Source organism: Corvus brachyrhynchos, unplaced genomic scaffold (genome assembly GCF_000691975.1).
Source record: "Corvus brachyrhynchos isolate BGI_N302 unplaced genomic scaffold, ASM69197v1 scaffold17, whole genome shotgun sequence".
Lineage (NCBI taxonomy): Eukaryota > Metazoa > Chordata > Aves > Passeriformes > Corvidae > Corvus > Corvus brachyrhynchos.
In genome coordinates this window covers 7,136,376-7,148,706 of record NW_008240046.1, presented here as the reverse complement: position 1 = coordinate 7,148,706, position 12,331 = coordinate 7,136,376, and the positions used below count along the sequence as shown (strand labels likewise).

Sequence of the window (12,331 nt, the reverse complement as noted above, 5' to 3'; positions counted from 1 at the left end):
AAATTTAATTTATGATTGCTTGAGGATGGCAAATATTTTTCAAAGTCAAACTCAGTCTCATAGTGGATGCCATTCTACCATCTGTTATTGCTTTGCAGCAGTCAAGACCAAGGCAGCCCCAGCAGGCACTGGCAAAACCACAGAACAGGCTTCTTTCTTGTACTGCTCTGTGTGAACCCTGTTGTATTTTTGAGATAGATATGTATATATATATATATACACACATACATATATATGATAGATAGATATTATAAATACTTCAATGTTTGGAAAAGTACATGAAGAAAAAGAAGGTAAGTGAAACACAGATGGTACCAACCATTTCATGGCATTAAGGCTCTCTATGTACAGAAAAAAAGTGGTTTATTCAGCCCCAGGACAAGACAGTGCAGCCCAACTTCTGTCTCAGGAAGGCTGTACCCCACAGAAATCCCACACTGTTCCTCTTTTTCTCAGATTTGACTCAATTACCATTCTGATTTCCCAAAACAGTTGTTACAGAACTGGTTCAAAGTACTCTGCTCTGGAACAATGAGCCAGGCAATTTTCAGAAGAAGGAGATTGTCTTTGCAGCATTTCTTCTGCTGCAGACTGATAAATTTGCCTGCTGTAGATAAGAGCCCCTAGTCTTTAGAGACACAGTCAATTCAGCAACAGTTTCATTTTAGTTCTTTTGGGACTCCTTTGGTGAGAGGAATGTCCAGAAGCAAGAAGAGATATTAGAACTGGCATCACCTTCTACCTGCCCCTTCACCGGAGCAGCATTACAGGAGAATTAATGGAAGGCATTAAATCAAAATGATGGAAAACCTCTAGGAGAATGAAATGATAAATGAAAATCTGTTGGGAAGGAAAAGTTGCAGAATAAAGTTCCCTACCAGCACAAGGGCATGTGACATTCCCAGACGCATGAATTTTCCAAGAGTAGGTTGCACAAGCTTAATTTAAATTCTGGTGTCCAGATGCTGGGAAACATGAGTGTGTATTCCTGCAGATAGTCCTGTTTGTGGGGGTGAGCCGGCACATTAGTCAGGCTGCCTGATCTAAATGAGGACTTGCAACCACAGATACAAGTTTTGTTTACAGTGGCCTTTGATTAATCTGAACTCAAGAATCGCAGCAAATATTGCACGTTGTCACACTGAATCCTGGGAATGATAGCAGAAGTTACCCTCGTGGCAGCACTGTTGAAGGAGCATGACACACACAGAGGTCAGCAGAAACCTGAGCACTGAAGGAACATTACCATTAAATATTATAAACTGTGGGGAAAAAATAGTAAGCATACTTAAAATTTTGTAACACTCTGTCATGGCCACTATGCTAACAAACACTCAATGTCCCACGTGGTGCCAGATAAGTGGAGTTCACTGGGCAAAGCTGGTCTCTCCTATGTTGTTACCATAACAGGATGTGTGAAAATACCGATACAATTGCACACTAATATTAAGAGAATACTGCTTGAGAAAAAAGCCCACACAATCTTTCTGAATGCAGGTGACATTTTATTATATTGACAGATTCAGAATGCTCCATACAACCCCCTGTGACAAAAACCCAACACTGTGTGGGAAGACCTGGAAGAATCACCAACAACAAGACAGAAAGTTTCCTTCTTTCTAAATTCAGCAGCTCTTCAATATTTAAGGACTGGAAATATAAAATGGTAAAGAAAGGTATGCAATACTCCTGGGTTTTCCTGCTCTGGAAAACCTGACTAAAAAAAATGGAGAATTTTAGTAAGAGTGTAAGGGCTGGAAAATGGAGTCTGTGAAAAATGATACTCCAGCCTCACAACAGGATGTATATATATCTCAAAGGTACAAGCCTTCAAGTCAGTTGGAGTCCCTTAAATTGGGCTGCTGAGGCCCCAGTCATTGTATGCAACCAGGTGATTAAGCAGGGTCCACCTTTTCTGGGTATGGTATGTACATTAAAAAATTCAATTTGAAGACATTGCTTTCTAGACATGGCATCATCTTGAAATAGGCATGGTAAGTTTTGATCAAACCACACACAATGTAGGCAGACTGGTGAAAAAGCAACTATTAATTTTCTTATTTAAAAGAAGTATATTTGCGTATGTTATATATTTCAATTGCCACACTTACTGTTAGTTTATCAAAATAGGCATTGGCCTTTTACTTACAACAGTCTAGTTTTTTGATAGTACAAATGTCCATGTAGATGTCTGGGATGAAAAGAAGAGGCAAGTCTTCAATGAAGAAAGCAGAAATTATTGGATCACAGAGGAGTTATTTTGGTTGCTTAGCCCATCTGAGGAGAAAATATTTCTGTTTATTAATTATATTTGATAAAGAACACAAATCAAATGAAGACAGAAAGTGAGGCATTACAGCCTGCTAACTATGGAAGAGTAGCATTAGAGACTTGCAGACTGGCAAGAAAAATGTTTTGGAAAACACATTTCAGAAGAAAATTAGACATTATCAATTCCTCTAAAAGAATCTGCATAAAGTCATATTGAAAGTCAGCCAAGTGCCACTGCAAGACTTAACAAACCAGGTAAGGCTTTGTTCAAAATGCAAAGAAACCTATTTATGTTTACATGTTTATATGTAAAGATATAGGTCTTGTACAAGTGTAGAGACTTGTTCACTGCCACATTGCCCTGATTTTGCTCTGGGATAATTACAGAGTGAAATAGCATGAGTGTGTCAATAGTTTGTTCAGTCCACAATTCTCCATGGACAAGAAATGCAATGGGATAATTCCTTAAGAAGAGTTTTCAGAATGAGCTATGGTAAAATGAACATCAGGGTCAAAAGGCATAGTTTGTTAGGATGTGAAGTGAGTCATCATAATAGAAGTAGGTATATTATAGCACTGTTTTGATAGTCTTCAATATATACACGTATATTAATTTATTTGCATGCAGGGAAGATCTAGGTATCCTGATTTTCATTTGTGTTTTTACACATAGCTACTCTTACAGCCACACTAAGAGTGTGAAATGTACATGCTTATTCTGATGCAGGGATCAGGCTGTTGGTGATTTTTGAGGAGTATTTTTATTGTCTGACTTCAAGCACCCCACTGAGATGCCAGACTTAAATGCCTCTTTTCTTACACAGCAGTGCTACCTCCAGGGGTGGTTTAGCACAGAAATCACTCCCTTTGGATGCCTGTACGCTGCAAAGGAAGTTAGAGCAAGTAGATCACCAAACTGTGTATTTGACTTAGAGGCAGGATTTAGATCAAGTGAATCCACCCTTCAGGACAGAGAGAATTGAACAAATTACAAGCTGAGCAAGTAGCGTTTAGAAAGTAGATGAGCATGGGGGAAATGAAGCACCTTCCATTCCTGAGACATTAAAGTTGCCTGCAAAACTGAAATAAATATGTATTAGCACAGAAACTACTATTACAAGAATGAATGGTTGAGTATTTGGTTGGTAAATGAATAGTTGAGTATTGGGTTGGTACAGGCTGTATAGTTATCTAGACAGACTTTTATTGCCTGTCAAGTCTGTGTAAAACCACAAAGTCGAAGTCTGTGCTACTGGTAGGTGCTTTTTACAGATGTGGAGGAGGACAGCTTCCCACCCTGATGAGCATATGATCAAAGAAGTGGTAAGGGATGCAACCTAGTGTTTCTCAATATTTCTTTTCCTGTTCTTTCTTTCCCCTTGCTCTCTCCCAAAAGGTTTTGGTGCCTTGCTGGTTTGTTGCCTGCTAATTCTGTAGTAGCAAATATTTATTCTATCTCAGATACTGGTCTGTTAAGTTTCATTTTACACTTAACCACTATTCAATAACACTCACTGTACTTTCATTTCTAAATAAGGTTATTGAAACAATATTAGCAGTTAATTTTTTTACTTACAGGTTTGTCATATAAGCACTGGATTGGACTCACATGCAAAAAGTTCAAACCCTTTCTCTCAGCTGTGGGGGATTCAAAATAATTGAAGTCTGATATGCCTGTGCTAGAAAATTCACTTCTGCTTTTACTTCAACTTTGCTCACTGCTCAGTATGGATTAAAATTTTGAATTGACCTAGAAAGAAACAAAGTATTAGTGACATGTTGTGAAATCAGACATGCCAGTTGAAAAGTAGGGTTTGGAAGAGGATACTCTTATCCAGTGCATTATAAATACAAAAAGGACCCCTGTCCACCATTATTCCCTCCTCCCCACAGCCATATTACCAGGGCCAGCAGAGATCTTTCCCTCCAGGTACTTTGAGCATACTGTGGTTTTAATACAGACACATGACAGTAAGAGCCACTCATTCTTATTTCCTAGAGTTCAAGCAGTGATGAAAGGAGAGGGGTCTGGTAGGGAACTACTGTGTGCTTTGAGTTGTCCAAAAAATCTTGTCTTTCTGATAACTAAAGATAAATAAAAGGCTTCCTTGAATGTCACAAGACAGGCGCCCAGTCCTCCGCTATGACACCAAAAATGGAGAAAACAGGGAAGCCTGGGATGCTACCAGTGAGACAGAGTTTACAACCCGCCACAGCAGGGATGGATGTTTCTTGAGGTGCCTATGCCCATCTGTTCTAGGGCCAGCAAGAAACTGTGGCCTGGTTCTGAGGTGTCTCTGGTGACTAAAAATGTATTTTATTCCTTTAAAGTATTGATGTATATAACTGTTTTGAAGTACATTTAATCTGTCTGGATTACATCAAAGGTTTAAGGCTGTATTTTGTGGGGGGAAAAAGGAAGTTTGAATATATTAACTGTAAAAAGGTCCCTTCAAGTCCATTCAGCATGCTTACCTATCCTTTCCTCTTCACTTAGTCTTAATCACATTCATGCATAAAACCTAGCTTGACTAACTGGCAAGTACTTGAGGTTGCGCAGTGCATGTTTCAACAAAGCAAAGCTGTGTTGTCAAATAAATACCTTACAATATGCATTTCCAGGTTTTCCCAGGTTGTATCACCTGATTCCAGATGGGGAAGTTACCTGCATTAAGATCAGCCGTACCGATCCCCATGAAAATCTGGCCATTAGGATTGTGGGAGGCAGTGAGACCCCTTTGGTTCACATTATTATACAGCATATTTATCGAGATGGGGTAATTGCCAGAGATGGAAGATTGCTGCCTGGAGACATGATACTAAAGGTACAGTACTGTGGAGGTATGAGATAAAAATATCCTGACAGAGAATAAGATGGTGTAAGTCGATCATGATGAGATTTGCAATGTTGCATACAGAAAGATGTTCCGAAGTTCAGAGCACCACCTGTAAGCCACTATGATTTCCTAGCTTTTGCTGACCCCAGTGGTAGCTAGGGACACTTGAGGCATGCCAAGGTTGTGCCATGTCGTCTGCTTTATGTCAGACAGATTTGGCCAAAGGTACTTCCCAGGATCCCAATGTGGGCATACTTCACTCTAGCAGTGAATACAAATGCCTCTGGGTGGTGGTTCCCAGAGGCAGCTGGATAAGCGTCCACCAGCCAGCTGTGTGTTTCAGGGAGGCTTTTTGTCCTGGTGCCACAAAGAGCAGCAGACTTAATGGCACCACTAAGACAAAGCTCTTCCTACAGGCACATCCAAACTGCACAATGAAGCTGTGTCTGTAGCATGGATGGGCCCAGCCTAGCTCTTCCCAACCGTAGCTGACTGCCCAGGATTTACCAAAGATTCCCATGAATTTCAGCCCCATCCTGGTGCAGCTCATGCTTTTTGTGGTACTCAAGGCAGCAACTTAAAGCTAGTTGACCTGTGTCTCTCCAGACTGCAGCAGAACAGTCCCGTCATGCCCACATAGGCAATCTGCAAAAGCAAACACCAGCCAAATGCTTTTGTTCATGCTGGGGAGTATTTCTGTTACATTTTGGAGATGTTTCTTAGTATTTAAATGGTTCAACCTGTGCAGTGTAAAGCTACATGGAAATAACTTGTCTGATTCAGGTTTTCTAGCCATTGATGAAATAAAATCTTGCAACTGGTTTTCATTTAGCAATATAAAGTGCAATGCCTAGTCACTCTTACCCGTATGAACATGATGGGATTGACTGGAAGCTCTTTTTTCTCTTTCTTTTCCACAGCCAAATTTAAGAAGTGGTAGTTATGCAGTTTTACTGTCATCTGAATTAAATCTTACCTGGAAAACACTGAGAAAAAAAGAAAAGTCTGATTCTCTGGTGTGGTAAATCAGCATAATTGTTAGTAAATATCCAGGACATTTAAACTTCTACTTGAGGCTCTTTCCTTCTTTTTAATTAGAGATTCATTAGTGAAGAACATTTTTTACGGTACCTTGAACAGCTGGGAGATAAAGAAGAAGAGAAACAGCAGGAAAACAGTGGGAGTGAAAGGAAAGGCTGGCAAGGCAATTTGAAATCAGAAGCCAGTGGAATAAAACTAAGATATATGGAAGGATATTGAAGCTTGGGAAAGAGCAGTAAGAAAGATGAAAACTAGCTTGTACGTCTGGAGACTATCAGGGAGAAAGGGGAAGAAAAAGGGCAGAAGCTGTATGTGCAGCGCATCCTTTCCTGGAGGGGAAGATTGTTCTGCACCAGAAACTTGGCCTTCTGTGTGACACAGTTTGAAATAGCACATGTCACTTCATATGAAGACATCTGTGTAAATAGATCTGCCCTCCCCAGTGCCAACTCCGAAGAGACTGTCTTTCTGCTGCTGATTTACACTTCTCTTTTCCAGGTAAATGGCATGGACATCAAAAATGTGCCTCACAACTATGCCCTGTCAATCCTGAAGCAACCCTGCCATGTACTTCGACTGACGGTGCTCCGAGAGCAGAGATACCGGTGCCGAAACAGTGGACTTTCCCTTCATGCTCACTGCAACAGGGATGACAGCTTCCATGTTGTGCTAAACAAGAGCAGTCCAGATGAGCAGCTGGGAATAAAGCTGGTCCGCAAGGCCAACGAGCCAGGTGTATTTATTTTCAACTTGCTGGAAGGTGGCATGGCTGCCCGTGATGGACAGCTGCAGGAGAATGACCGGGTGCTGGCCATCAATGGGCATGACCACCGCTACGGCAGTCCAGAGAGCGCAGCCCAGCTGATACAGGTTTGTCATCCCCACTTTGATGGGGTTTGGACTGTGCAAAGGCCAAGCAGTGTTTTTTCATCGTCCATTGCAAAGCAGAGGTCAAACACTGAGTTTGTGTATTTGGTAGAGGGAAGGAGTCAAGGTTGGATGGGAATTTACTCCTCTAAAAGCTCCTTGGGTTTTGTGGGGACAAGTGTGAACATGGGCATGGACTCTCACAGAGGTGCCTGCTACCATCAGGTTTTGGAACATACAGAGCAGTGTAAACATCTGTATACTTTGAGCATCGCCAAAGAGTGATGCCAGCTGCCAAAAGGCATGCCAGCCTGCACCCTGGGAGCACTGGTTCCAACAGAATCCTGACTCCTCTGGCTCAGGAGTCACAGTGCTCTCTGGTTCAGCCCTGGCGCAAACCAGAGTAGCCTACGGCAGTGGATGGCATGTTTCAGGATGAACATCACCCTCTGAGACTCAGTGATTTCCCACAGATGTGCTTTACAGCCGAAGGTAGTCCACACCTTAGATACTTCTTACCTAAATCCAGTATATGGAAATCCAGATGTTTTGGAAAAATTGATCTGTAGCTGTAGTTTTTATTAATCACTGTTTAGACTCGTGGAGTACTAAATGAGTGCTAGCATAGAACTGTCAGACAAAAAAACCCTTGTGCCTTTCTCAGCTACAAAATTGGTCAGCTTTTGCCTAATTTTCCCTCCAGAATCATTTTGGGTTTTTTGTTTACAGACTATGTTTTTAGAAAATTTCAACATAAAAAGCAAAGCCAAGAATCTTTTGTTGCTTTTATCTCATATTTATAGCCATTATTATACTTGTGCAATTTTGAATTTCATTTGGAGGCATGTAGAGTGTTCACATATTGAAGAATTTCATAATATGAAATAACAGGACGTCAAATCAGGCCAGCTGCTTCTCCTTTCTGACAGGTATAATCAGGGTAATATAAGTCAGACTGAAACAAACAGTCAAATCCACCCATTTTGTGGAAAGGATTCCTGTGTTAGCATAGATTCACAGCTGGTTGTAGCCAGCTTTTATTGTGAAGTTGATAGCATAGGTGAAGAAAATTTCATCCCCTTACATAATGCCAGTTGTTGAAATTCTGGTCCAGCATCTTTCTGGATTACCTTATGTAGCTCACTAACTGGGAACAGAAGGCAGAAGGGGGAAGGTTTAAATTCTCTGAGGGCAACAAGTCTGGAATGAAAAACTTTCTAAAAAACTAGTATTCTTGGAGCAGTTCTTTATGGCTACAAAACAAGGCATCAGTGCTTCATAAGCAAAAAACATGTGAGATGAAGTGGAAAAAATTACTAACAAGACTATCCACATACAAGTGTTTAAAAATGCAGCTAAAGCCCTTATTGGTCTCCAAAGAGTGGATGTTATTTATAGTAATGCTTGAAATGCACACCAGTCTCCAGGAATTTAAACAAGCCCATCAAAGGGGAGATTCAGGTTTCCAAACAGCCAGGATTACACTGCATTGATGTGAGCTCTGTAAATCACATTTGTCTAATGCAAAATTCCTGGAACCTGTGTCTTTTGTGTTGTGTTTTTTCATCAATTATCATTTGCCTTTCCTGTTTCCATGTTATGCCAGAGAAAAACCTTTATACTGAAGCCACAAGTGTTTTGCATTTGCCTCTTACACGAAGGGATATTTCACTGTGTCCTCTGATTTCTCAACAGCATCCTGCCTGTTGAGAGCTCAGCATGTCGCTTGCAGTGCATTGAGGTCTTCTAATTTATGGTGGTGAAAGCTACAAATACACCATCAGTTTCTTTTAAAACAGACCTAACATTCACGAAAAGGTGTGGTGGCTTGTTAAGCCAAGCACAGCTGGAAGACTGTCTGATTTCTGTGGAATCTGATTATTTTTGACTTTTAAATAATGAATAATTGAGACAAATCTGATTCTTGAGGCCTATAGAAATTATACACCAGCATATGTGAAGCAGTTGCTAATCAGCAGATTAGATGTCTGGCTGTTTATAAGCTCTAAGCTCTGTCACAAGAACTGAAATGAAACAAACATATAAGTGCTAATTAGGAACGTGCACACATCATAACACTTGGGAGTTTGCTGCCTCCTGTTTGTCACGTCATCTTTAGCCATGGCCTTGTGTCAGAAGGGGCACTTTTAATCTAAATAATGAGACATTTCACATCTGTTTTCCATGAGAGCGACAAGAAAAGGAGCAAGGTAAGAGATCAGGGGTGCTCCTGTGAGCACATCAAGCCAAGCTACATGGGCTGAGTCAGACTTTACTGACCCCAGATGTTCACCCTCCTCCTCACCTCCTTCCCCCACCATAGTTCAGAGCAGCTGCTAGGGACAGGTGAGCTGCTCTTCCTCCCAACAACTGCCTCTGACGAGCAGGCTGTGATGTGGAGCGTATCTGTGCTCCATCATCCCTGCAAGGAATGGGGCAGCTTCTGCCAAGACCAGCACTGCTGCCTCTTTCTAAGATGCAATTACCTACTAGATGCTCAGAAGTTGCCACTGTGTCTTTGCCTTCCTGCTTGATTTGCCTTGGCTGTAACAGATTTTAATTCTAGTAGATTGTTTCAGCTATTACTTGGACTCAGTACCAAAGCTAACCTCCTTTCTTTAATCTTCACTTCAGCATAAAATATAGAGGAAGAACTGTGGGAAAAGCCAGTGGTAAGAGGGAGGGAGAGATCAGAATGAATCAGCAATGAATAATCTGATCAGTAGAAGCATTAATGGGTTTTTATATATATGTAAATACAAAAGCTGTTCTTGTTGTTTGGATAACTTTCTAAACCACTCAGACTTCTGAGAAACTGCTCAGCTTGACTGGCCTGTAGACAAATGTGCCATTGCAACAGAGACTCTTGTTGAACTTTTGCTAGTTGTTCTATGAGAATTAATCATGTTTATAACCTTTCTCTAAATAACCAGCTTTGAGGCTTACCATGTGGCAGCAGATGAGTTTCAAAATGAAGTTGTGTTAAGTTGAAATTGTTCATTTTAGGGAAAACTGTATTTTCCTGTCCTTGGGAGGTTTAATCTTGTATTTTTCAGTTCCACCTCAGTCCTGTTACAAACTAGGGACCAGGGTGGTTTCCTTTCTCCCAACATACGGAATTCTGCTTTTGGGTACCAGTTGAGTCCATGAATAAGTATTCCATAAAACCAGATCTGTTAAAAATGCTGAGAAAGATACCTTGAAATATGTGTGTATGCATCAAACGATATATTATGAAGCTGTGAAGATTTGAGTTTCTAATTTAAAAAATAGCATCCCCCAAGATATTGGGAAAGTAACAAAGAAGTGCACATTTTTTACTTCATTGAAAATAGCACAGCTGGAACATGTGTATTTCAGGCTTGAAGTTGGAGGTTTAAGAGATGTAGGTTGCTTTTTCTTAACTAAAATGATATTTTTCCAAAGCTTTTTTTAACTCTCAGCTACTGCTATTGAATTCAGCTCCAGAAAGGACAAACCAAGCTATAAAAACAAAAATCCCAGAAGCTTCCTCTGGCTCCTGTTAATTGTCTGTGGCAGATTTGATTTCAATAGCACAACTGGATCTGGGTTTGGTTTTCAGCTGCTTGCTCACTGCCAGCTTTCCTTGGAGCTTCTCCCCAGTGAGCAGGGCACATCACCGTGCCAGCAAGCGAGCCAGGAGGTCTGCTGCCCCCGGGGCTGCGGTACCAGCAAGCATTGCAGCTGCAGCCCCAGGAGCACCAGGCCTCCAGATGTGTTTGTGGGGGGTTGCACGCAAGATCCTGAGCAGTTCCTCGGCTATAACCTGAGAGCAAGCAGGCAGGAGACCCTCTGCAGACTGGTCCTTAAGAGCCGCTCCTGCCTGGCACAACACCAAGGTCTTTAGGCTAGAGAGAAGGAGATCAGAGGATTAATTTTTATGTCTTTTGAGCATGCTTCTATAGCGTTGAGGTTATTTCTACACTATTCTTCTTTTCAGTTCAGTATATTGGTTTATGGCAGACATCTATGATTTATCCAGGTAAACCCCACTCCCTCTCAGCTTTATCTTTGTATCACTGTTGTCTTAAACAGATTCATATGAGCCTCACTGAGGGGCAAATGAAGCCATTTGCTTCTAGGGAAACAATACAGATTCAATAAGACAGAAAAAAAATCACCTGTACACAGAATTACCACTAATATCAGGCACACACAGAGCACCTTAAAAATAGTGAGCCAATGTTACCTCAGTAGAAGCATTGCAGCATCTCTCAGGCACACAAGTATTTTGACTGCATTGTGCAAAAAGGCCTAGAAGTGCTTTGAGTTTGGATTAATTGCTTTTGAAGCTACTCTTCCTAGAGTGAGAGTTTGAGTTACTTTCCCATCCTAAACTCTATTGCTCTGTGTCCTTGCTTATGCCCACCCTCTTTATCTGTGCTCTGCTGCAGTAGGATTCTATTTCATGAAATAAAATCCCTTTTCTCCCTTTCTTTAAGCTTCCTTACATTTGTCATGCTCAGCATGCAAGTGGACTTAATTACATTGTTTATAACCTACTTTCACCAGGCAAGGCATAAGCACATGGTTTCAGGGTTAATTGTATCTTTTTCAGCTTTCCCATCCATTGGGCACCACCAGCTCTGGTATTCTGTCTGTCTCTGCCATGGCAGGCAAATTACTGCTTTGCAGTGGTATACACAGGTGTAGGTGAGAGCTGATCGCCACTCACTGTGGTGGATCACTGCTTCCAGTCAAATTTGGGGCAGGTAGAAAGGATTTTTTAGAGTTAACACCAAATTTTCGAAAGAAGTATTAAGTAGCTGGCAGTAAACTTTTATAAACTTTATTGACCTGAACTGGTGCTACTGTTTTATGTTGTAGCAACCTCATTAATGGGAAAGCCGACCAATGTTTAAGCGGTACCCACATCTCACAGACTCTCTGGGGCTGAGGTGCAGGGGTTTGTTGCACTGGGGCAGTAGGATTCACACTGTACCTCCTCCCACAGGCCAGCGAGAAGCAGGTTCACTTCGTCGTGTCGCGGCAGACCAGGCAGCAGACCCCCGACCTCTTGCAGGAGACGGGCTGGAGTTACAGTGCTGGCAGCTCCCAGCCTTGTTCCGCCGAGAGAAACAACCCCAGCAAGGTGAGGGCACTTGTGTGGTTTCTCTGCAATCCATGGGACAGGGGAATGGGAGAGCTGCTAGTGTTTTCATGTCTCAGGGTGTTATCTCTGGTTTCCGTCAACAGAAGTAGCATGTCTTACTTGGCAATGGAAACACAAAAGCTGTGCTGCTCATTAGTTATCCCCTGGTTCTGCCCAGACTCCACCTGGGGTGGGGAGGGAA

The 12,331-nt window shown here is 41.6% G+C and overlaps 1 protein-coding gene across 11 annotated transcripts in view; it reads left to right on the top strand.

The window, feature by feature from the left end:
* Window positions 1-12,331, top strand: part of LNX1 (ligand of numb-protein X 1) — a 122,481-nt gene that overhangs the window by 93,508 nt on the left and 16,642 nt on the right. For 9 of the 11 annotated variants that reach the window (XM_017744393.1, XM_017744390.1, XM_017744396.1 and 6 more), the window contains 4 exons: window positions 1,521-1,676; window positions 4,894-5,096; window positions 6,648-7,019; window positions 11,992-12,129. In XM_017744393.1, coding sequence (XP_017599882.1) covers window positions 1,521-1,676; window positions 4,894-5,096; window positions 6,648-7,019; window positions 11,992-12,129 — 869 coding nt within the window. The remainder of the gene's footprint in view (window positions 1-1,520; window positions 1,677-4,893; window positions 5,097-6,647; window positions 7,020-11,991; window positions 12,130-12,331) is intronic. The other 2 variants (XM_017744394.1, XM_008641422.2) reach the window with 1 other exon arrangement.